Here is a 25663-nt window from a genome sequence, read left to right as displayed (position 1 = left end):
GCAGAGAACTCTCCTCCCGTCCAGCTTCTGCAGGTTTCCCTGAGAGCTGCCCACAGCATCCCGTGCCACCAAAGCTGCTATCCAGAAATCCCACCCAGGTTCCCAGGAAGCCTCCTGCTGTGAGGGCATGGCCATTCCACATGGCCAGGAGTTACCCTGGACAGTTTATGTCAGGCCAGGGCAGAGAAGGTCATGTTTTAACCATCCATAAAGCATCAGCATGTTTCAGCAAGAAGGGCAAATTACCTGAACTTCCTGCATGCCAGGGGCCGCAGCGAGCCCTGCACAGAGCAGCTTCCTGGGCAGCAAAAGCCTGGCAGGGCACGGCATCATCCTGCCATTCCCCGGGTGAGGAATTCTCTGCTTCAGCCTCAAATTAACCGGTGCTGCCTCTCCCCATCAGATATCTGAAGCCATGGGCCCTTCAGAGAATCTCCTATCACAGCTGCATCACCAGCCCGCTCCTCCCTGCTCCCAAAGCCCTTTGATGTTTTCACCCCTGGTCCCTCCTCAGCATCCGCATCTAGTGGAAGAAGCCTCTGGCAGGGGCTGGAACTGGATGAGCTTTAGGGTCCCTCCCATCCCAGCCTGTGATTCTGTGATCCTGGCTGGCAGAGATGGGGCCACTCAGCACTTCTGGGAGCAGGGTGAGCTGCCGGCTTCAGGGGCAGGGCATGATAGGTGAGGCTCTGGTCAAGAGCACCCCAAAACCACAGTGGGGTCCAGCTTGGAGGCTGGTGAATCAGCTCCAGCCATCCCTGCTGCCTGTCTCCTCAGGACAGCCATGCTGGCTGGAGGCATCTGGCCAGGAAGGCTCTGCAAAGGTCCCTTTGGGAATGCCAGGATCCCACCCAACAGCAGGAAGCTAGAGGCATCTGGCCAGGCCTCTTCGGGAACACTGAGATCCCACCCAACAACAGGGAGCTGCTGGTGGGGTTGAACAGAGCAGACATCCAAACTCCATCAGTTTCTTTTTGGGCAGCTGAGCCCCAGGAATTAATGACTACCAACATGCCTTCAGTGATGAACAGCAAAACTCTGGGAGTACATGTGCAGACACACGTTCATCTAAGCAACCTCAGAGACCAGCACTGCCTGCCTGCTCCCAGGTTGCTGCAACACAACAACCTTCAACCCAGGTACTGATTTCTGGAGACAGATCAGCAAGAACAGCTTTGCCTACCCGCAGACACATGGAGTAACAAGGAAATCACCCAGAGAAATACTACCAGATCACCACCAGAAAAAATACGTAACACAAAACTACAGACACCCCTCCTTTGGGGTCTCTGGAAGCAACGCAAATTTACTGCAAGAAACATTATGGTGTTAAGTAAAAAACAATTCAGATGACAGTACCTGATCCTCCAAACTGAGTGCTCGCTAGGGTCGTGGGTCTGTTTTTTCCATTAGCCACCGGCAGAGGAAACATCTAGAAAAACAAGAAGATGAGAGAGAAGGGAAAAGAGACTTCAGTATGTTAGGTTTACTGTGCTGCTGCAAAGGGGGTCAGATTGGGTAGGTGGAGGGGAGGAAAGGGGGGAGAGAAGCACTTTATCGATGCAAAACACTTTCCTTGTGTCCCTGCTACATAGATCAGCTGCAGGAGGACAAGAGAGCAGCACAGCTGTGCACTAACATACACACACATTCCTACGTGCATGAACTCCTGTGTACACAGTGTGTCTGGTTCCTTAGGTGCAACCAAAAACCGTCCAAGAGGCAGCACTGCTGTGGTCAAAACCAACAGTTTCTTCCCTAACTCATTCCCCATGGTCCACAATACAAGGTGCCCACGGGGCCATGGAGAAAGGGCGACTCCATTAACAAAAAGCAGGAAATTACAGCACCCCCCCTGAGACCAGAGCACCCAGCAAAGCTTGTTCTAACCTTGAACACCACCCCAGCACCCCTAGTGGTCCAGGTCTCACCCTGTGTCTCCTGTGTTCCCCAAGCCCATCAATGGCAATGTGCCCAGGGAGGACATGGGCTGCCTGGGGGCTCCGACTGGTACAGCCAGAGATGACTAAGCCACAGACTCCAGTGATTCTCAACCCTGGTGCAGGAAGCCTCACACCAGCTCCAGAGGGAATCACAGAATCCCAGGCTGGTTTGGGTTGGAAGGGACCTTAAAGCTCACCCAGTTCCAACCCCTGCCATGGGCAGGGACACCTTCGACTAGAGCAGCTTGCTCCAAGCCCCTGTGTCCAGCCTTGCCTTGAACACTGCCAGGGATGGGGCAGCCACAGCTTCTCTGGGCACCCTGTGTCAGCGCCTCAGCATCCTCCCAGGGAAGAGCTTCTGCCTAAGAGCTCATCTCAGTCTCCCCTTGGGCAGGTTAAAGCCATTCCCCTTGGCCTGTCCCTACAGGCCCTTGTTCAAAGCCCTTCTCCAGGTTCCCTGCAGCCTCTTCAGGCACTGGAGCTGCTCTCAGGTCTCCCCTTCAGGAGCCTTCTCTTCTCCAGGCTGCCCCAGCCCAGCTCTCTCAACCTGGCTCCAGAGCAGAGCTGCTCCAGCCCTCACAGCATCTCCGTGGCCTGCTCTGGCCTCGCTCCAGCAGCTCCAGGTCCCTCTTGTGCTGCTGCCCCAGAGCTGGATCAGGACTGCAGGGGGTGGGATCTCCCCAGATCAAAGCAGAGGGGGAGAATCCCCTCCCTCCACCTGCTGCTCATGCTCTGTGGGTGCAGCCCAGCAGAAAGAACCCCCCCAACCTCACAAAACAGTTTCCACCCCTGGTGCTCTGGGGAGCCTAGAAGACCCATGACCCAACACAGCCCTGGGGTCCAGTGGGAGAAGCTGCAGCAAGAGCAAAGGTATTTAACTCACAATTAGGAAGACCAGGGTATTTTACAGTATCAGTCACTGCAGCTACTTGCTTGCTCTACTGCTGCAGCTTCAGTATCACAACAAACTGCTGCTCCTCCTGCCAGGGAGCTTCCTCAAAAATACCTGTATAAATATTTGCAATATATGTTGGGAGGCTTTCAGAAGGTGTTATTTAAAAATTTATATGCACCTGCACGCTGCAGAAAACTAATTCTTCCCCACACAAATGGAGCTGCAGCCAATAAAACAACTGGTGGGAAAACGCTTAGGGAATTAACATTTTAATATCCTTTTACTACTCAAGATACTTTTACCACCAAGTCATTTGAATTTTTATTATTTTTAGCTTTGCAATTTCTGAACTACTCAAAAGTTTAATGCTTTGAAGATTAAACAATGCCATGGCACAAGAGCCTACAGAAAGGCAGCGTTTCATGCCCTGACATAGCTGATGTCTGGCTGCGGTCAGAAACATTCCTCTGTGCGAAACCGTCTGCCCAGCTTTGTTTTCACAAATGCTGCGGAGGAAAAAGAAAAACCAGCCCAAAAACCAACAGTGAAATGTGGCAGGGATGCAAAGAGAGCAGTTAAGGAACCAAGTGCCATTCAACACCAAGAGCACAAATTTGGGATCGCACAGATCCATGCACAGAGGCACATTATGTCTATGAGAGAGATGGGTATCTAAAGAAGGTGTGAACAGCGTTGAAGTAGCAGCCTGCGTGGACAACCAAGCACCAGCCTGCAGACACCAGCCCTCCTGCAGCTTCACCCCTGGCATAACCCACCTCTCCCTGCACCCTCCTACAGGGAGCCTTGCATCAGTGCCTCTGAACATGCACCATGGGGAGGGTCCTGCTGCACCCCCAAGAAGCTGTTGCCCACCCAGGGTGGGCTCCAGAGGCACCTGGGATGGGTGAGCAGCCCCACCATCAAATACATCATGTTTCCTCAGGAAATCAGGCTAGAAAACAAAACCAAAGCCCGGCAGCACAAAACACTTGCAGCCTGCGTCCCTCTGCAACACCGCAGGTTTGTCCTGGCCTCCCTTCCCCATCCCCTGCCCTTGGAAGACAGTGTTGCTCTTTGCAAACAGATCCAAAAGGACTAAAAGTGGCTGTTCCATGGCTGAGCCCACCCGGCTGGTGCACGCTCCCTCCTCCTGAGGTAGGGAAGAGGACTAAGGGAAAAAGCTATGAGGGTGGTGAGGCGCTGGCATAGGATGCCCAGAGACCTCAGCTCCTGAGGTAGGGACAGGCCAAGGGGAACGGCTAACCTGGGAGATTGAATGAGCTCTGAGGCAGAAGCTGGTGCTGAGGCGCTGGCACAGGGTGCCCAGAGAAGCTGTGGCTGCCCCATCCCTGGCAGTGTTCAAGGCCAGGTTGGACACAGGGGCTTGGAGCAAGCTGCTCCAGTGGAAAGGGGTCAGTGCCCATGGCAGGGATTGGAGCTGGATGAGCTTTAAGGTCCCTTCCAACCCAAAGCAGTCTGGGATCCAGTTAAGTGCTTAGAAACCCGCTTTCCCAATAGCAAGAGACATTTCTGCACATGCAAGTGGGGGAAGAATGAGATGCATGAACATAATGGTACCAAGCAGCAAAAATCAACGATGACAACAACAGCAACAACAACAAAAAAAAAAAAAGAAAGGCAAAAGGAAAGCTCTTTTTCACAGCATTTCTGTTAAATGCTCGCTGATGCTAAAAAAACCCCAAGGTCTGAGCAGCAAACACGAGCGGAGCAAATGAACAACCTTGTTCCATTGTGCAATGAGTGCTTTCTATTTCTGCAAAAGAGGTGGTGGGTTGGGTGTCCCCCCCAGGCCTTGGGCAATCCCCAGCACACCCCCACACTGGGGATGCTGCTGGGGTTCCCTCCCCACCTCTGCCTGCTCAGAGACAGGTTTCGAGACTGATGCAACCCCTTCCTGCTCTCCCTGCCCTCGGGACTGCGGAGGCACAGACCCCTTCCCACACCAAGGCAAGCGGGGATGCTAAAGCAGGGTGATGCGGGCGAGGGGGAGCCCCGGGGTTCCCCCTCAATACACACATCACTCGCCAACTCCGGGTACTGTTTTGGTGGCTTTTGGTTGCTGCCAGGTTGTTTTTCCACTGGGGTGTGGGCTGAAGCCGTCAGGGTGTGCTGCCTGCAGGAGCCCCACACGAGTCATGCTCGCAGGCAAAGTTCACCCACCCACTGCAGATTTCCTTTCTGCTTTTAAAGGCTGCTTCGAAAAGAAATGTGGGGAGGGGGAGGGAGGGGAGGAACTGGAGCTGGCACAGACGGACCCAGGCGTTGAGGAGGGACCCAGGCATAAGCGTTTGAAGAGCTGTAATTGGGTCATTACTCGGCCTTTGTTGGATTTCAATAACGGAGATTTAAAGGGTTATGTAAAAGCCCCCATCTTAAGTTGATGTATTTGGTTTCTCAAGTCCCATCTCCAGCTTCCCTGAGAGCTGACAACTTCTGCAGACCCTTGTAGCTCGGTTTCCACCTTTCCCAAAATCTTCTCCCTCCATTTCTCCCAGGCTAAGAGATGCAAATCCAGTGCATGCGAAGATCCAAACATCCACCACCGGGCAGGTTACAGCTGAGAGACCCCACACTTCCAACAGGAAACTCATAAGGAGGAAAGGGAATTTGCCAGACACAAGTAACAATATCAAGGAGCATCTTGTTTACTGTGCAGCTCTATCAGTGCCTCAGTGCTTTCAAATGTGAAAATAGCTCTTTCCACTTTGCCTACTCTTCCACCTTATGAACTCCAACCCGGACCAACCTCCGGCCTCAACTCAAAACCTGAAATCCATTTTGCAGCATGGAAAGTATCCAGCTCTTAATATGGGGAGAGGAGGGAATGTGACTCCATCAACATCGCCAACAGGCTGCTTCATACATGTTCATTTAAGACGGACCTTCCTGACTACAGCCCCAAACATCCACTGCAGTGTGAGGGCAAACTTCACGACTGCTTCACACTAAACAAAAGTGAATTTTATTGTGGGGCACAGCTTCAGCATTCTCCAGCACATCAGAAGCAGCAGCGGTGCGGGCAGAAGGAGCTTGCTCAAGCCGGTAACAGCTTGGCTTTCACCCCCAGTTCACTGGCTGGAGCCATGAGGGCTGGCACGCAATGAGAGCAGTCACTTGCAGAGACATCAGACGGCAGGTCCTGTGTGACTGCTCAAGCCCCTGCCCACCCTGCAACAACTCGGCGAGCTAGGAACCCACCCTGACAACCAGCATCCCCGCAGCATATGGTTAATACTCTGCTAATAATCATGGCTGTTAACAGCATTTCACTTCTGCCAGAGACCCAGGCTGGCACGCAGCCGCCTGCCTCTATGCAGCTTGGCAGGCATGCTCTGCGGCATGGACAGGCCCCCAGCCCTGTCTGTGTGCCTCCTGCCTGCTCCATCCTGCCTCTCCCCATGGCATGGAGTGCCCCTGCCCTACAAACACACCAGCCCAGCCGGGATACCTGCCTGCACCTTCCCACAGCACACCAACCCTGGCAGCATGGAACAGCTGAGATGATGCACAGAATAACCATAGCGAGTCATAAAAGGCACACACTGCTTTGGGCTGGAAGGGACCTTAAAGCTCCTCCAGCTCCAGCCCCTGCCACGGGCAGGGACCCCTTCCACTGGAGCAGCTTGCTCCAAGCCCCTGTGTCCAACCTGGCCTTGAACACTGCTAGGGATGGGGCAGCCACAGCTTCTCTGGGCACCCTGTGCCAGCGCCCCAGCACCCTCACAAGGAAGAGCTTCTGCCTAAGAGCTCATCTCAGTCTCCCCTCAGGCAAGTTAAAGCCATTCCCCTTGGCCTGTCCCTACGGGCCCTTGTCCAAAGCCCCTCTCCAGCTTTCTTGTTGGCCCATTTGCCACTGGAGCTGCTCTAAGGTTTCCCCTTCAGGAGCCTTCTCTTCCCCAGGCTCACCCAGCCCAGCTCTCCCAGCCTGGCTCCAGAGCAGAGCTGCTGCATCCCTCGCAGCATCTCCATGGCCTCCATGCTGCTGCCCCAGAGCTGGATGCAGGACTGCAGTACCATACTGGTGCAGGTGACCACAGCAAGAGTCCTCACAGGTGAGCACCTTCTGACAGCACAGGCCAAAGGCAGCTCTAGCCACAGGCAGCCTGTGCCATGAGCTGCAAAGCCTGCCAACCACAGGGCAAAGAGTAACGCACCAAAACCGAAGCCTAATGAACAGGTTAAGCTGGCAACCCAAATCTACAGGCAGGATGCTCTCTTGAAAGCTCTCCTCCAGATTTGCAAGCCCATCCTGGACTACTGCCAGGAAGAAGTGGTGAAAGAAAGCTTATAAATTACCTGTACTTTGGGGCAATTATAAAGGGCAATTTGTTCTGAGGTAGACACAAGCACGCTGCTGTGCACACCCCAAAGCAGCCATTAGACTGCAGAGCTGGGTGGTTGCCTCTGGCTCACTTAGGTGCACCTTAGAGATTCCTTTGATTTTCACTCTTAGTGCTAAACTACATTAAGCCCAAAGCTTTGGGCAAGCATTTTGCAGATCAATAACTACCCGAGGTATTTATTTATTACAGAAGGCACGAGTCTTTCTTTTTCAGGACTGTAAGGCCCAATTAATAGCATCTCACACAACCCTGCCATTTACTGACCCTGCAAACTCCCACCTGACTCTGCTACCCCATTAGGGCCAGACCTCAAAATTCACCCAGTGCACAGCAAAGCCTAGAGCAGAGCTGGACCTCAGGTTACTGGGGTTGAACACATTTTCCCTAGAATTCAAAATACTGATCTGAAACAAATGCTTCCACCTGCTGCAAATCTCTGTCTAGCCATTGCTCCCATCTTCTGCTTATTCCTTAATGGACTGATGTTCCACTCCTGCTTATTCATAGCATCACAGTTTGGTTTGGGTTAGAAGGGACCTTAAATCTTATCCAGTTCCAACCCCCTGCCATGGGCAGGGACACCTTCCACTAGAGCAGCTTGCTCCAACCTCGTCCACCTGGCTATTTTAATACCAAACTCTGTTTTTTCTGTTGTTTTTTAAACCTGGCTATTCAAACCTATCCTATTCAAATAAAAATATAAATATACTCGAATGAGCAAGCTTTGTGGTCAAAAAGCCAAGGGGGAGAACAACCCATAGCACAGTCTCTTTGACAGCCCCACACAGAGCGCAGCGAGCTTGCGATGCCAGGTTGAAGACCATCTAGCTAGGAAGCTTTCTGCTTCAGCTACTCATCCTTCAGGAGAAATGTTAATATTCCCTTTATGCAAACTCAGGAGAAGGGTGTGCAGAGATGAGGGTTTGTGAAACAGATCTGGCTCAAATCCAGACTGCGTTGGAGCCCATTGGCCAACGTATTCTGGAGGGAATGGCTTCAAATCATTTGCTGGCAAATGACATTTGCAGGCCCTGATCCTGTGAGCAGCTGCCCGGAGTGCTGCTGCTGAATGCACCAACAGACACGGACACAGACCAGGCTCTGGTCATTCCCAGGGTTACACCAGTGTGACAGCATTGGACTTGAACCCAAAATCAACCCACTCGGTGTAGATTCATCTCCAAGAACAAAAACATTCATGTACAAAGAGAGCAGGTCAGGAGCCCTCCAGGGAATACAGCTCTGAGCATGCAAATGAGGATGGTCTGTTAAATTTGAAAAGAAGGTCTTGGGTTTTTTAAGCTCTAAACACTGAGTGGGATTTGATTTCTTTCTAAGGGGGGGGGGAGAAAAAGCAAAGCAGGAGCCACTGCAGCCCTGGCCAGAGAGCAGCTGATGAGTTACTGACCCAAACTGTGGTTAAAACCTGCAGCTCTCGGGTGCAGGAGATGGAAAGCTTCAGCACTCCTCCAAACCCCAGGACCTCTGAGATGAGAGAGGGACAAACAACCACAAACACTGCTCCACGGTGAGCACCAAACAGATTCCTGCCTTTAAACACAGGGGTATTACAGTCCCCCTACCAACTATAAAACATACTCCTGTGAAAATACATCACTGGTCATTTAACAGAACCAGCCCCCCAACAAGAGCATGAAACTGGGAGAAAAGGGCCTCTCCCCCTGCAGAATTGTTCTTTGGGGGAATGAGACCCCGGTACCCAGAACAGAGTCCTGAGAGGACAGATACAAGCCCCAGCTGTATAAAAGTGTTTATTTCCCATAGCTAATCCTGAGTGCACAGGTGTGGCACTTGCCACAGGAATAAGAGGTACCAGGACAGCAGCTGTCCCTCGTTCTGACACCACTTTCCACCTTTACTCTCTTCTTCTCCAAGGGGCAAAAAAATCACCCCAGCAGGGCCATAGTCTGGGTGAGCCGGAACAGCCCCGTGTCACAGAGGTGACACTCATTGCTAGAAACTCAGACTGCTTTGGGTTGGAAGGGACCTTAAAGCCAATCCAGCTTCAGCCCCCTCCCATGGGCAGGGACCCCTTCCACTAGAGCAGCTTGCTCCAAGCTTCGTCCAACCTGGCCTTGAAAACTGCCAGGGATGGGGCAGCCACAGCTTCTCTGGGCACCCTGTGCCAGAGCCTCAGCACCCTCCCAGGGAAGAGCTTCTGCCTAAGAGCTCATCTCAGTCTCCCCTCGGGAAGGTTCAAGCCATTTCCCCTTGGCCTGTCCCTACAGGCCCTTGTCCCAAGCCCCTCTCCAGGTTTCCTGCAGCCCCTTCAGGCTCTGGAGCTGCTCTCAGGTCTCCCCTTCAGGAGCCTTCTCTTCTCCAGGCTGCCCCAGCCCAGCTCTCTCAGCCTGGCTCCAGAGCAGAGCTGCTCCAGCCCTCGCAGCATCTCCGTGGCCTCCTCTGGACTCGCTCCAACAGCCCCACATCCCTCTTGTGATGTTGCCCCAGAACTGGAGGCAGTACCGCGGGGGGGGGGCACCCCAGAGTGCAGCAGAAGGGGTGAATCCCCTCCCTCGACCTGCTGCTCACAGTCTATGGATGCAGCCCAGGACACAGTCGGCTTGTTTGGACTGCCAGCTCCTCGTGGAGCTGTTTTTCTATCTTAGCAGCACATTTGCTTATCTAAAAAGCAAGACACACGCTCCAAGTGCCATGAGGGCGCAGCACAGGGCAGAGGAATCCAACAGAAAGTTATTTGCCTTTGAACACAAGCTCACCCCTCCACAAGTCACCTGCCAACAACAGCCAGCACCGGTGCAGCAAGTGCAGAGCGTACATGGAGTGGCACATCGCCAGCCCTGGATGGCGGCACAGACGGATGTGCCGAGGACTAACCCTCATTCTGCCATGACTGGAAGGGACTTCTCCCTCCGAGCTGCTCTTCCTGCTGAGGGGATCCTTAGGTCCCCTTTCATTGAAAATAAACAGCTCCTAAATACAGCTAAAGGTTTCCAGGACAGAGAGGAGCAGAGCGTGGAGAAAACAAGTGTTCAACTCCTGCAAAAATAATGTGCTGGAGAGCTTGGACACGTTTCAAACTGTGACAAAATAACCTGTGGGAGCAAATGTTTAATACTGGGGAGAGGAAAAAGGCTTGATTAATCAGCTACTGAAGTTGCATCTTTGCAGGGCTTCAGAAAGAGTCAGCCAGCCCATTCTGCAGTGAGCATTTAAACAGAGAACACACAACTCCCTTGTATTTCTCCAGACTTTCCCATCCAAAAAAAAAACGCAAAAAAAAACCACCCCCAAAAAAATAAAATAAAAAAAAACAACAAACCAAACCCAATCCACCCCCAACCCACCTCTCTGTGCTCCCTGCAAGGAAACAATCTATGTTTGAGGGGAAGGGACGGGGCAGAGGGGGGGAGAAGAAGGGTAGAGGCTTTGCCTTAACTTGAAAATAAACAAGTTGCAGCACATGTGCACGCACACAAACACCGCACATCTGAAACCCATCATGTCCAATTTACAGGCTCACATTTCCTCCCTTCTGCAGCTCCAAAACACTCCACACCCGCAAACCCCGGGGCCTTTCCAGCCGCCCCCCCCCCCCCCCTTCCCCACTCACCATACTGAAGTCCAGCAGGTCACTGAGCTCTTTGTCTGTCCCAACTGCAGCCATTCTCTGCTGCTGCTGCTGCTGATTCATACTCCCACAGACTCAACAGTGGCAGTCCTAGAGCAAGCGAGGGGGAGGGGAAGGAGATATTTTAATGACTACAGCAAACTACCCACCCCATTGATGAATATTTTAAAAAGACGGAGCAAGAGAGAAAGGGGCGAGCAAAGAAAAACCCTTTTGCGCGGCTCCAGCAGCCAGCCGGAGTCCTCGCACAGCACCCAGAGGCAGGAACAAGCGCTCCATTGAGCAGACACACTTGGATGTTAGTTTTTTTGCTGCCAATTCCACTAGTTCAGGGCCAATTCTGTTCCTGGCGTGTGGCGAATGAAGGGGGGGGGGGGGGGGGGGGGGGAGAGTCAACTCATTTATCAAAGGGTTCAGGCAAGTTATCACTCAGGCGCTTGTCTGGCCCGGCTCCCTCCTCCTTCCCCCCCCCTTGTCCTTGCTTAGTTTTGCTTAAAAAGCCAAAAGAAAAAGGTCTGATCTTGGGCCTCTTTCCTTCGGGTGGCTGAGCACCTGCAGCTGCTTGCTCAGGGGCTAAAGTCGGGGGCTGAGAGCTGAAACCTCTCTGCTCCCCCAAAAAAGGGACTGGGAAGAATAAAATAAAAAAGGCAAGTTTGTTTTCAGAAGGACTTGGCATAAAAAAATAAAGAGCCCTCCAGGCAACCTGGCAAGATAGGGAAATATTCTTCCTAATTTTACTGATTCTTTTTGGTTTATTTGGGTTCTGTTTTTTTTTCTTAAAGGAAGATTGTGAGCTTTTGGGCCACTGATAGAAAAACAGTTCTTCAGGAGGGAGGCTTGGGATGAGACAAAAGATTCCTTTTGGGGGGGGGGGGGGTGCTTTTCAGGACCTCATTCATAGCTACAAAGAGCAGCTGGCCAATAAATTTAACTCCTCAATCATAAGCTTTAAGGAAAAAGCAGAAAACTCCACGCTATCCAACGCGTTTGTGGGCTGCAGACTCCACCACATTTCAATGACGTTCCTAAACCAAAGCAGCAACCAGCCCCGAGTGTAGAAATCCCGTTTGCCACTATAAAACCCACCCGGGGTGTGTGTGCATGTGTGTGTGGGGGGGGTATTTTATCTTATTTTTCAGTTGTTTTCAGTGGCATCCACAGTCAAATCGCTTCTAAAGCACCCTACACGCAACCCCAACCCCGGTGCTGGGCGGCCAGGGGACACCCCCATGTCCTTGTTAGACCCCCGCAAAACACCGCAGAGCCCTCGGGGCGACCGGCAGCCGGTGCCGAGCTCGCCAAACTTCCAACAATACTTCCTCACCCCGTATGTTCAGTCCGGTATTTAAATAAATAGATAGATAGATAAGAAAAATAGATAAGATAGATAGATAGATAGATAGATAGATAGATAGATAGATAGATAGATAGATAGACAGACAGACAGACATAGATAAGATATACACACACATACATACGTTCTCCCCGCCCCTCGTTTTTACCTCCCGGCCCGGCCGCACAAAGCCCCGTCCAGGCCCCGCCACGGCCGGGCTAACGCGCAGCAGATGTCGGCTGCTCCTCTCCCCCCCGTCCCGCTCGGGTTTCCTCCAGCGGGGCCCAGCGGCACCTTCTCGCCTCGGACAAAGGCCCGGCCGCCTTGTTCCCCCCCCCCTCCGCCTCCGCTCCAAGCGCGGCCTGGGCTGAGGTGGGGTTGGGAAGGGAGGCGGGGGGCGGATGTCCCAGCGGCCGCCCCTATCCCGCAGCCCCGCTCCCCGCCGCGGGGGGAGCCCGGAGCACCCCCCGGTTGCTCCCGCAACTTTTGCAGCCGCCCAGACCGGAGCTGGATGGAGGTGGGGGGGGAGCTGAAGTTCGCTGAAAGCCCGGCGACCGACCCACACATACACAGAGCAATGTGCGAAGGGGGGGACCCGATCCCCGACCCCACTCTTCGAGACCCACACACACACGCTTCCAGATACCCCCCCTCCGCGTGTGGGGACCCCCAAGGGCCCGCGCTGCCCGGCCCCGGCAAACTTTACTGAGGGACAATGGAGCCGAAGCCGGGGCAGTCCCCGCCGGGAAGGGAATGGGGAGGGAAACAGCGGGTGAAGTCCCATCCCCTCAGCGGCTCCGGGACCGGGGGAAGCGCGTCCGGATTTTATCACTTTATTATAATTGTTATTAATGTATATATTTTTTTTTATTATTATTTAATTGGTTTTTTTTTTACCTGTTCCGGGGCAGGCGCGCGCCCCCCGTGCGTGCGGGGCAGGGGAAGCGCATGAAGGTCCCGCGCTTATGGCAGGCCGGGCCGGGCCGGGCCGGGCCGTGTTGTGCTGGGGGCGGCGGCCGCGGCGCCCAGGGCCGGCGGGCGGGCGGCGGATCCTATTGTTCTCGCACCGCCGGCGGATAGAATATCGCGAAGAAGCGGCGCGATCGCCCCGGCCCGCCCCGCGCCCCGCCCCGGGTCCTAACGCTGCTGCTGCTACCGCCGCTCCGCCTCCCGCTGCTGTTGCTGCGCTCGCCGGCCCCGCTGCCTCCGCATGGTCCCCCCGCGGCAGCGGCGGCGGCGGGGCGAAACGCGACGCTGCCACCCCCCCGCACCACCCCTTCGCCTCACGCCCTCACGCCCCGCCCCGGCGGGGCGGCTCACCTCCCTCAGCGCAGTATCCCTCCGCCGCCCGCAGGTGATGGAGGGCGCTGTCTCACACACGCACTCACCCCGCTGCCGTCGAGGGAATGGCGGGCGGCTGGTACCGCGGAGGGACGAGCCCCTGTGGCAGCGCAGAGGGTGGGGTGCGGGGGAGGCACCCCCGAAATGCAGGACTATATTTTCTGGCGGAGGAGACCGGGTAAATGCGCTGTCGAAGGGGCGGGGCGAGAGGGCCGTGACGACACGGGAGCTCCGGTGATGGACTGATAAGGTCTCGGAGCGTCGTCCAATAGAAGGGCTCCACCGCTCCGAGTGGCAAGTGGCGCTGCCAATCAGAATGCGCTCCTTTTCCGTCCCCGCCCACCGAGCGCGGTGGAGGCCGGTGGGCGGCCGCACGTCCGCCGCTTCCCCGACGGGGCAGCCCCGGGGGTGCGGGAGCTGCTCTGGGTCCTGCGGGGCTCCGGGAGCCTGCACCCGGCTGCAGCCGCCCCGCAACCGGACGCGCCCTCGGTGCTGCTCTTTGAGGTGGCTCCGCGTGGGGCCTGCACGGGGGCCTCTCGGGGTCCCCGCGCACCCTCCACGGTGCTGGGGACGTCGCGACCCCCGACACGGGGCAGCCTCTCGCCCCTATCGGGAAGCGCTGCGAGGTCTCGGTCCGTTGACACCTGCCGCGAAGCCTCGGCGGGCCCCGCAGCACAGAGGGCATCGTGCTGCAACGTCCATGGGTTATATCCAGATCCTCACATCTTTCCGCCTGTTTACCCTCCCCGTTTAACTTCCAAGCTGGAGCCGGCGCTTGGAAGCCAGCCGGCGGGTCCTTTGAATCAAAGGTGCCGCCCGGCCAAGCCCTGGCACCTTGTGTAACGTGCCATGGGGCACCCGGTTCACCGGTGCTGGGGGGGGAAGCTGCTTCCCCCATGGTAAAAAAAAACCTCATTCCATAGGTCTTTAAAACATCACCTGGGAAGGATCATAGAATCATGGAATGGTTCGGGTTGGAAGGGACCTTAAAGCTCATCCAGTGCCAGGGCTGGAGCTGCTGGAGTTTGGGGATGGGATGGGATGGGATGGGATGGGATGGGATGGGATGGGAAAAAACCCTGGGAAGGGGACAGTGAGCAGCCCTGGAGGCAAAGCTGAAGGATGTTGGCTGCGTTACATGCAACAGCCAAGGGACTTTTAAAAAGGGCCTGTTGGGACAAGAATGGCTTTAACCTGCCAGAGGGGAGACTGCTATGAGATGAGAGGTGTCCCTGCCCACGGCAGGGGCTGGGACTGCATGAGCTTTAAAGACCCTTCCAACCCAAACCATCCCATGATGATTCTGTGCTGTCCCCGGAGCCACTGTGCCATGAGGGCACCTTGCCGGGAGTCCCAGGGTGAGGAGGGTGATGGGAGCTTGGGGCTTCGTGCTGCATCCCAGCAGCTTTAAGGAGCACGTTTGAGTTCATATTTGCATTTAGTCACAGTGTGAGTCAGACATTCCAGCCCCGGCTGCCGAAATGCCTCAGCTCTGACTTCTGATTTCCCACTGCAACCTTGTTTTGTTTGGTTTTGGGTTTGGGTTTTTTTTCCTATTCCCCCGCCCCCCCCTCCCTTTTCCCTTTCTCCTCTTTTTCTTCCCTTTCTGGCCAGCCCCGTTTCAAAGCAGGTTGGGTTCCCAAGGGAGCAGCGTTGGCACTGGGCACAGGGCAGTGGTGGTGCTGGAGTGGTGGAACAGGACAAAGGGACAGCCATGGACATCCCAGAGAGTTTATTTTTCCCTGCAGCAGTGGGGAGCCAAGGTGAGGAAAGGAGCCCCCCACATCCCTCCAGCGATGCTTGGGGGTACATGGGGGATGGCTGAATCCATCAGCACCATTTGGCTGCTGCAGCCATCACAGGGAGGCCCCAGGGAAGGACAAAACCGGGTGGTGGGGGGAAAGGGGGTAGAAGATGAGAAACGTTTTAATTAAGAAAAGCCCCGCAGCTCAGCCAGCACAGAGCCAGGTCCTGCCTCCCACTGCGCTCCCCATTGCCCCCCCATTGCCCCTTGCTGCCCTCCCGCAGGCACCAGGCACCCAGAGCCAGGTCCCGCAGGAGCATCGGGGATGCCCAGGGCAGACTTTTGGGGGTGCTGGACCCCCTGAACCGGGGCTGGGGGAAGGGGATGTGCTGAGCGTTTGGCCAGAAAGGCAGTTTTGTTGTTGGTTTCCTGAATGATGCATTCCACATGGCATTGCATCACGCACAGCTGTTACATCACTTTAGCCAGGAAATTTAAAACAAGTGGCCTCGGCTGGAAATGGGGGTTTAATTTTCTTATGGACAACAACAACACCAGGGACAGAGGGAAAAAAAGGCCTCAGAAGTCTCTCTTTTTGGTTGTTTTGTGTTGTTCTGGTTTTAAAACCCGCCCATCTCTCCCCTTTCAGACACTTTGTCCCCAGCTTTCCTCCAGCCTGTTGACGGTGCAGGAGCCAGGCAACCTCGGCCATGGGCTCTCAGTGGGAGCAAGACTTGGCTTGTGCTATCCAAACAGCCCAGCCAGCAGCCATGGACCCTTTGGCCACGCTGTCCCATTCTCCTCCAAGGGTGTCCACTCCTTCCTGGCCACCCTTGCAATGCAGTGGGGCACCCTCCAGCTCCCAGCCCCGCTGCAGGGTGGTGCTTGTCCCTGTGCTCAGATGCTTCCTGGATCAGAGGGGGAGCACGGGCCACCAGCAGCTCCTTGAAAGCATCGTTAGCTTTGTCCACCATCCTCCCTTTGGGTGCTGTTTGTTACGAGTGGTGGCCCCCCAGCTGCCCCCACTGTTATAATGCCATCAGCCGAGTAGTTGGGACCTCCTGTGGGACAGTTTGGAGTCACAGATCCAAATCCATCCCAGCCTGCAGGGGCTGACACGCAGGGACCAGCCTTTGGCACAGCTCCGGGAGACACCCTGCCACAGGGTGCCCGGAGAAGCTGTGGCTGCCCCATCCCTGGCAGTGTTCAAGGGAGGACCCGTCCAACCTGGCCTTGAACACTGCCAGGGATGGGGCAGCCACAGCTTCTCTGGGCACCCTGTGCCAGCGCCTCAGCACCCTCCCAGGGAAGGACTTCTTCCTAATGTCCAGTCAAGGATGCTCTTTATTCTCTTGGCAGCAGGATTCAGTCCCCATGGCACCTCAAGGGCTGGAGATGCTTTTGTACCCCTGGGCAGTGCGATTCTGCCCAGGGAATATGGAGAAGTCTGAAAACCTTGCCTTAAACTGCCTTAAAATCAACCAAAACCGAGCAGGGGTCATGAGGGAGCCCTTGGGCTGGTGTCTCAGAGGAGCAACACGGTATCCTGCAGCCCACAGCCCAGGGTAGCAACCGCCTACCAACAGGAAACCCTCAGTATGTTTGTGTGCTGGGGAATCTCCTCTGAATGGAAACAAAAGGCACCTCCGCACCCAAAAACCATCTTAGCATCTCCTCTGAGGTGTAGGGGCATCTCCTGGGGTGGCTGGGTGGGGGGACAACTGTCTTCCATCACCAGGATGCAGGGATGAAGGCTGGGGTTGGCTGAGATGGCTCCTGGGTGGGAGAAGGTTGATGGGGGATGTAGGAGATGCTGCTGGGAAAAGACCTGATCCCCAGTGGTGCAGGCAGCCGTGGCCTGGGCAGAGGCACAAGGAGGGAGCCCAAGGGAAGGAGGGGAGGGAAAAGAGGGAAGGAGTAAGGTGCAAAGGCCATGGGAGGTGGAGGAGAAGAAATAGCTGCTACGGGAGTTGGGTGCAGAGCAGGGGACAGGGATGGGAGCCTTGCCCCATAGGTGCTGTCCTGGATGCCAGATGGGGCGTCCAGCACCTCTTCACAGGTGAAAGCAGCAGGATCTGGGGGCGGTTGTCAAACCTTGCCCGTGGAGAAGGGAAGTGGCAGAACGCATCCAAAGGACTCCCAATGTACCCCTGCCAGCTGGAAAAGTCCCCCTCCACTCAGCCCAGTGAAGAAGGGACGAGAGTAGATGGCAGGGTTTTGCCTGGCTAAGCTGGGCTTTGGAGCTGGGCTGGACGTGTCCCTTTAACGGGGCTCGGCTCCCGTTTCTTCAGGCTAAACAGTCAAATGCATCACCGCGGTGGCTGAGGCTCAGAGCCTTGCAGTTTGCACCCGTGCCCCAAAGCGGAGCTGCTCCAGCCCCTGAGGGCTGTGGTGGCCTCTGTGCCCTTGCTGCGGGGGAAGGAGAGGGCACAGGTGGGACCAGGCGGGGGATTTCCCTTCCCTACCCACACTCCACACTTCTTCCCTTGGTGGGTTTCGAGATACAACGTCAGGTTTCAGCATCATCTCCGCTGTGCTGCGGGGAGACCCCCCCCTGCGGTCCTGGTCCAGCTCTGGGGCAGCAGCACAAGAGGGATGCGGAGCTGCTGGAGCGAGGCCAGAGGAGGCCACGGAGATGCTGCGAGGGCTGGAGCAGCTCTGCTCTGGAGCCAGGCTGAGAGAGCTGGGCTGGGGCAGTCTGGAGAAGAGAAGGCTCCTGAAGGGGAGCAGAGCATCCCCTGTGCCCTGTCCCAGCCATAGGGCAGGGCAGAGGCTGCTGCTGAGGGGGCGTCACCCCAGGGTGCATGTTCCATGGGAGAGCACCCAAGATGCCCGCAGCGTGTCTGTGGGTGCCTGTGGTGCAGCTGAAGCTGGGTCCCTCCCCAGCATGCCCCCCCCCCCCCCAGCTGCAGCTTTCCAGGGTCTTTAGGGAGCAGTGGGGCACAGAGGGGAGATGGGGCAACATCCAAAGGTGGCTTAAGGGAGACCAGAGGAGGAGGAGGCTGAGGAGATGCACGTGAAATGATAGAGCAGCAAACCCCATCTCCCCATGGCTGTGGCCGCAGGGAGTTTGCCAGTCAGGGGGGAGAAAGAATATCTGTGGGCACCCAGGGGTTGGCCTCAAGCTGCACCAGGGCAGGTTTAGATGGAACTGAGGAACAATTCCTGCCCCAGAGGGTGCTCGGGCATTGGAACAGGCTGCCCAGGGCAGGGCTGCAGTCACCGTCCCTGCAAGTGTTCACACAGCGTGGAGACGAGGCCTCAGTGCCATGGGGCAGGGGTGGCCTTGGCAGTGCTGGGACCGGTTGGATTTGATGCTCTTGATGGTCTTTTCCACCCTGCTTCTATGATTCAAGCAGTGCCCAAGTGTCAGGGACATTTGGGATGGAGCAGGGTGCTATGACTCTGGCTCCCAGCTCCACTGCCATAGGCTGGGGACCCCTATGAACCCCCATCCATTGCTGCCTGTGTCCCTGCAGGGCCCTGCCACCCGTCCCCATGGCAGGGGGGAGGTGGGCTGGGGGGGAAGGGTAATGGCACAGGAAGCCAGATTAACGGTGAAATCTGGGGCAGCCCCATCTGTCAGGCGTCTCCTGTGCGGATCCGCTGTGATCCCCCTGCAGTGCCCCCCCTCCTGCATCCCCTCCCCACTCCCTGGCAACCCACATCCGGGGGCTGCGGGACTGTCCTGGGGGGGGGGGGAGAGGAGGCCCTGGGGTGCTGGAGGGGCTTTTAACCCCTATTAAAGCCTGGAGGTGCCTTTTGTTCCCAGGCTCCAGCCTCCAAGCTCTCCTCCAGCTCAGATCCCGGACACCCCGGTGTTTTCTCCTTCTTTGAGGTCTCCAGAAAGCTCCAGGGCAGGGGATTGGGGGGATCAGGAAGGAGGAAAACCCTCACCTTTGGGGGGCGAAAGGGCAGGAGGGGGCCTGAACCCCCACTTGTGCAGCCGAGCCCCATCTCTGCAGTTGGAACTGGGTGAGCTTTAAGGTCCCTTCCAACCCAAAGCAGGCTGGGGTTCTATGAGTCTGTGGTCTTAAGAAGTGGCTTGGAAACCCCCAGCCCTGCTTCAGCCCTGCTGGCTGCTGGGTGCTGTGCAGGAAGGGGTGCCCCATCCCTGGAGACATCCAGGGCCAGGCTGGATGTGGATCTCAGCAACCTGATCTAGCTGAGGATGTCCCTGCTCCCTACACCCGGTTGGACTGGATGAGCCTTAAGGTCCTTTCCAACCCAAACTATTCCATGAGTCCATCAGACTGGGCAGGAGGACATGGACCTGTCTGAAGGGAAACCATGCCTGGGGCTGTGTGTGTGTGACCTGGGGCTGCGGGGCCACATTCACCTGCCTGGGTGTGCGGTGACCTCAGTTTAACTTGGCAGTCACCAGGGACCTTTATCTTATCTCTACATCAAGCTGTGCTCACAGCTAAACAAGTGCCAAGTGCCTTGGCTTCCCCTGCTCCTGCCTCATCGCTGTGCTCCGGGCACCGAGCTGGCAACCAGCTTTGCCCTGGATCAATCCAGGGGAACAGGGCTTGCTCCCAGCCCTGCAGCCCTCCTCCATCCGCAGCATCCTGGGAAGGGGAGGTTGAGATGCTGGTGTCATCCTGAGGGCTGAAGCTAAACCCAGCTGCGCTCCAGGCCTGGAGGTGCTCAGCGGGTGCTATGGGGCGGGGGCAGCTGGGATGTAGAAGGTGTAGAATCATAAATCCCAGCCTGGCTTGGGTTGGAAGGGACCTTAAATCTCCTCCAGCTCCAACCCCTGCCATGGGCAGGGACCCCTTCCACTGGAGCAGCTTGCTCCAAGCCCCTGTGTCCAACCTGCCCTTGAACACTGCCAGGGATGGGGCAGCCACAGCTTCTCTGGGCACCCTGTGCCAGTGCCTCAGCACCCTCCCAGGGAAGAATTCCTTACATCCAACCTGAATCTCCCGTGTTAAGGTTTGAAGCCAGGCTCACCTGCTCCGATGTCACCCTGGTTTATAGCTCACTGCTTCCCTTTCCTTCCAGCTTTTCAACCTAAATACTGGGCTTTTTCCTCGGAGCAACTGCAGGAGCCAGGGATGGGCAGCTCAGGAAAGCTCCTTGCCCTGCAGTGCTCCCCACGCAAGGCGCTCATCGCACTTGGCTCATCTTTGCTGTCGAGAGTTGCCACTTCTCAGGTGCAGGCAGAGCTGCATGGGGGGTACATCCCAACCCCCCCCCCCCCCAAGCCCTGCCTCTGATGCTCTGCGGTTTCCCTCCCTGCTCCAGGGCCCCCCGGGCTTGGGTACCAGCGCGATGCAGGCAGCAGGATGTGACCTCAGCCACCGAGGGGGAGGTGGCCGGGATGCTGGGGGGGGGGGGGGGTGCTGTTTACAAGCCACCAGTGGGGCTCCCCTCCCAACCATCGCCTCCCGCAGCCTGCCCGCAGCCTCGGCAATGCCGTGAGTGCGCCAGGGATGGGGCTGACAGCGTCTGGCGGGGCAGGACTGGGACCTGGCCGTGGTGACGGTGAGGAAGTGCCCTGAGGCCCTCAGGCTCCGCCATCAAATGGACCCGGTAGCACCGGGACCGTGGGGTCTGCGCTCAGCGCCGGGGGGCACGGCTGGGGCTCAGCACCCATCCTGCTCCCCTCCTGGGCTCCTCAGTCACGTGGTGAAAGGGCACAGCGGTCACGGGGTCAGAGGGTGCAGAACCGCAAAGGTCACGCCGGGGTCAAAGGTTATGAGGTCAGAAGGCGAATGACGCAAACGGGTAAAGGCCACTGGGTCAAGGGCAATGGGGTCAGAGGTCAAAGATCACGTGACCCGAGGTCAAAAGTCACAAGAGGTCAAACATCACCTGTTCAGTGGAATAAAGGATCATGGGACTGATGGGAAACTGCCACATGGGCAGAAGTCAAAGGTCATAGGGTCTAAGGTCAGATGGCAAAGGGTCAAAGGTCGATGGAGCAGAAGTCAGTGGTCACCCCATCAGAGGCCGCTGTTCATGATGTAAAAAAGCCAATGGTCATGTGACAAAGGTCAAAGGTCGTGGGCAAAGGTCACGGGGTCAAAGGTCGCGGTGAAGGCCGCGGGGTCACAGCGGTCGGTGCTGGCCCCGGGAGCTCCCGAGCGGCGCGAGGGGGCAGGGCCGGGACTGAGCGGCAGGGGGCGCCAGAGACCGGGAATGGGGGTACCCGAGCGGATCCGCTTCCTGCATCCGCATCCCCCATCCTGCACCTGCATCCCTCCATCCTGCATCCGCATTCCTCATCCTGCACCCCCATCCCTTCATCCTGCATCCCCATCCCTCCATCCTGCATCCCCATCCCTCCATCCTGCATCCTGCACCCCCATCCCTTCATCCTGCACCCCCATCCCTCCATCCTGCATCCCCATCCCTTCATCCTGCATCCCCATCCCTCCATCCTGCACCCCCATCCCTTCATCCTGCACCCCCATCCCTTCATCCTGCACCTGCATCCCTCCATCCTGCACCCCCATCCCTCCATCCTGCACCCCCATCCCTTCATCCTGCATCCCCATCCCTCCATCCTGCATCCCCATCCCTCCATCCTGCACCCCCATCCCTTCATCCTGCATCCCCATCCCTCCATCCTGCACCCCCATCCCTCCATCCTGCACCCCCATCCCTTCATCCTGCATCCCCATCCCTTCATCCTGCACCTGCATCCCTCCATCCTGCATCCGCATCCCTCATCCTGCACCCCCATCCCTTCATCCTGCATCCCCATCCCTTCATCCTGCACCCCCATCCGTTCATCCTGCATCCCCATCCGTTCATCCTGCATCCCCATCCCTCCATCCTGCACCCCCATCCCTCCATCCTGCACCCCCATCCCTTCATCCTGCACCCCCCTGCACCCCCATCCCTTCATCCTGCACCCCCATCCCTTCATCCTGCATCCCCATCCCTCCATCCTGCATCCCCATCCCTCCATCCTGCATCCGCATCCCTCATCCTGCACCCCCATCCCTTCATCCTGCACCCCCATCCCTCCATCCTGCATCCCCATCCCTCATCCTGCATCCCCATCCCTCCTTCCTGCATCCGCATCCCTCATCCTGCACCCCCATCCCTTCATCCTGCATCCCCATCCCTCCATCCTGCACCCCCATCCCTCCATCCTGCACCCCCATCCCTTCATCCTGCATCCCCATCCCTTCATCCTGCACCTGCATCCCTCCATCCTGCATCCGCATCCCTCATCCTGCACCCCCATCCCTTCATCCTGCATCCCCATCCCTTCATCCTGCACCCCCATCCGTTCATCCTGCATCCCCATCCGTTCATCCTGCATCCCCATCCCTCCATCCTGCACCCCCATCCCTCCATCCTGCACCCCCATCCCTTCATCCTGCACCCCCATCCCTTCATCCTGCATCCCCATCCCTTCATCCTGCACCCCCATCCCTTCATCCTGCACCTGCATCCCTCCATCCTGCACCCCCATCCGTTCATCCTGCACCCCCATCCCTTCATCCTGCACCCCCAATCCTCCATCCTGCACCTCCATCCCTTCATCCTGCACCTGCATCCCTTCTCCTGCAGCCCCGATCCTCCATCCTGCATCCCCATTGCTCATCCTGCACCTCCCATCCCTCATCCGGCACCCCCATCCCTCATCCTGTACCCCCCATCCCTCCATTCTACATCCTGCACCCTTCCACCCCACACCTCTTCACCCAGAGCTGGCCCTCCTGGATTCCTGCTGCATCAGGCATCCCACTGTGCCTCAGTTTCCCCAGGGAGCATACCACTCCTGGCATTCCCTGTCCTACTCCCCTTGGAAGGGACCTCTCCCTTGTGGTGAACCCAGGCTCCAAATCCACCCCTTGCCCTCCCCAAGCCAGCAGCATCCCACTGCTGCTGCATTCCTGACACACTGCCCTGCCCCTGCACCCCCTGCATCCTGGAGCCCCCCATGCATCCCTAGGGACCGCGAGTGTCACCGTGGCAACCAGTGATGGTCAGCAGCCGGTGACCCGGGTGCCCTGGAGGGAGCCCTGGCCCTGGCTGGGGTCGCTGGGGTCAATCAATCTCATTGCTATGCACAGAGCCCTTCACTGCCATAAGCAGTGCCAGGGCTGGAAACGGGATGAAACGGGACAAAACGGGGGTGGGGGGGGACGACCAACGGTATAAAACTGACACAAAGGGGGTTGTTCCAAAGGCCAGTCCCAGTCTCACCCCATAGAGACACCCTGAGATGAGCCCCTCTGCGGGGACTTGGGGTCCTAGGGTGCCTGGGGGGGGGGGCTGATGCTGCGGGGAGGGTGTCTGTGCTGCACTGGCAGCCAGGGGCTGCCCCTTCCCAACCTCCCTGCCCATGCCGGTAAGCCTGGTCCCACCGACATTCCCACATCCCACCGGAGAGGGTGCAGGAAGGGGCTGGGGCCTTCGCTGTGCCTCAGCAGCCATCCTCCTCTTGCCCCATACCCAAGGGAAGAGGGAGGCAGCAGCCATGTGCTTCCAGCAATGGGGAAAACACCCTGCGGAGAGCTCAGCTCTCCCAATAGGAAGCTGACGGCAGCCTTCCTCCAGCTCGCTGCTCGGAGCCTTCCTCACCCTCCTGCATCCCCATCCCCATGCAGGTCCCTGTCCGTGGCAGGAGCTTGGAACTGGATGTGCTTTAATGTCCCTCCCAACCCAAAGCATTCCATGATTCTCTGATACATCCCTGGGCTGGGAGCCACGGCTGTGGGACCTCCTGAGCTGGCTGAGGCCCAGCAGACTCATCTCCCCAGTGGGATCACTTCCTGCCTGCGCTTCCTGGGCGCTTGGCTGCATTTGTTCTGCTGCTGCTGGCTCCGGGCCGTGCTGGGATGAGTCTGGGGATGGAATGGGGCACCAAAGGCTTGTCCTAAACGGGATCCTGCTCCTTGGAGGATCCCCCAGCCTGGCAGGGCAAATGGGACCATGCCTGGAGGATGCCTGGGACACCAGCCAGGAAGGAACCTGGACATCAGCCACCTCCCACGTCGAGATGCTCCTTAGCACAGGGATGCAGCCCGAATCAAGCCGCCAGGTACCATCGGAGGTTGCGCAGAGCTGGACCCTGCATTACCACCTCCTGACTCCCAAACTGAACCCCAACAGACAGCCCAGAACCTGGGGGGGGGGGGGAATGAGGGTGGCTTTGGGAGGGGGCAATGGCCATCCCTGGAGCTCTGCTGCTGACCACCGTGATCCCCCCCGCCCTGCTCCGGTGTGGGGCTGGAGCCTGCGGAGGACAGACACAGCGTCTCCAGCTCACAACCACACTCACCTCGGAGAGGGGGGCTGCTGGGAAAAGGCTCCCCCCCCCCTCCCCGCCTCTGCCGGGTGGGGCAGTGCCTGCATTTACCGGTACTGGGTTGACAGCACCGCCTGGGGGCCTTTCCGGCTCCTCCCAGTGAGGGTCCCGGGTCCTAAGTGCTGTGACATCCCGGTCCCTGCGCGCTCCTGGGGCCCCTCCATCCCTCCGCTGAGGCAGGACGGAGCAGCAGGGTGGGAGCTGGGTGCCAGGAGTTGCTTTTTTTCTCCCTCTTAACGTTGCCCCAGGCTCCCGTTTTGGCTCCAGCCCCAACGGGACGCCCTGGTGAATCCCTGCCAAGACCCACAGTGCCGGGATGCTCCAGCTCCCCCTCTCCATCCCGAGCATCCCGCCCGGAGCCGCCTGTGAACGGCAACAAAGGCAGATTGTAGCTGACGGCTGGAAGATGGATTTATTGCAATGATGCAAAAATTAGTTTATAGAATATATATAAATAAAGATTTCCTTCCTTGATGGGCGAACTCAGCACAGCAGCAGCTCTTCTGGCAGGATTTATTAATCACCCCAGCGCACGGCTGGTGCAGTGGTGACTGCTTCCCTGAGCAAACAGGGCTGCTGGTGACCTGAGAGGGGGTAAAAGAGCTCGATTTTAGGTCTCTCCTCAGCCCAGCACCACTTAGCGCTGCTGTGAACGGGCCTGGCCACAAAGCCGAGCAGCCGGGCAGAAAAGGGCCAACCCTCACTGCAAAACCAGCTGGTAGGGAGGCACCTCATTAGTTAAACATGGGGAAACTGAGGCACGGATGCAGAGTGACTTGTCTGAAGCTGGAAAGGACCAAAGGAGGGATACAGGAGCTTGCGCTGCCTGCAGTGCGAAAGGGGGATGTGCTTTCTCTTTGCATAGCAGGTTTTGGGGGCACCCCCCCCGTCACCAGACTCCCTGCACCCACCCTCAATGAAACACCACATCCCAGCCGCCCCGCTTTGTCGGAAGGGGAGGATGCTTCACCGCACCCCCAAGCACCATCACCCCATGGCGCAGGGGAGCGGTGGGGGGGGGCTGCGGTGGGGGTGGCAGCGGGGTGCAGGCTGCTGCTCTCTGTGTCTCCTTGTTGTGCGGTCGATCCCCAGACAGACTCCTCGCCTTGCTGCGTGTGCTCTTTGGAGCCCATTGATTTCCCTGAGTAAGTGAGTT

General features: G+C 57.3%; 2 protein-coding genes across 19 annotated transcripts in view; both read right to left on the bottom strand.

Moving 5' to 3' along the window:
• Positions 1-13418, bottom strand: part of TCF3 (transcription factor 3) — a 69296-nt gene extending 55878 nt beyond the window's left edge. For 5 of the 15 annotated variants that reach the window (XM_062628191.1, XM_062628195.1, XM_062628193.1 and 2 more), the window contains exons 1-3: positions 13043-13415; positions 10795-10902; positions 1360-1432 (exon numbers count right to left, since the gene is read on the bottom strand). In XM_062628191.1, the coding sequence (XP_062484175.1) occupies positions 1360-1432; positions 10795-10875 (154 nt within the window). In that variant the 5' untranslated portion in view covers positions 10876-10902; positions 13043-13415. Of the gene's footprint in view, positions 1-1359; positions 1433-10794; positions 10903-13042 lie in introns of all 15 variants that reach the window. The other 10 variants (XM_062628197.1, XM_062628199.1, XM_062628198.1 and 7 more) reach the window with 3 other exon arrangements.
• ATP8B3 (ATPase phospholipid transporting 8B3) overlaps positions 1-25663 on the bottom strand; it is a 165470-nt gene that overhangs the window by 38196 nt on the left and 101611 nt on the right. The window lies entirely within an intron of this gene.

This window comes from Pezoporus occidentalis, unplaced genomic scaffold (genome assembly GCF_034315485.1).
Source record: "Pezoporus occidentalis ecotype Australia unplaced genomic scaffold, CSIRO_AGI_Poc_V1 ctg310, whole genome shotgun sequence".
Lineage (NCBI taxonomy): Eukaryota > Metazoa > Chordata > Aves > Psittaciformes > Psittacidae > Pezoporus > Pezoporus occidentalis.
The sequence above is the reverse complement of the archived record's forward strand: the minus strand, read 5'-3'. Positions and strand labels throughout refer to the sequence as shown.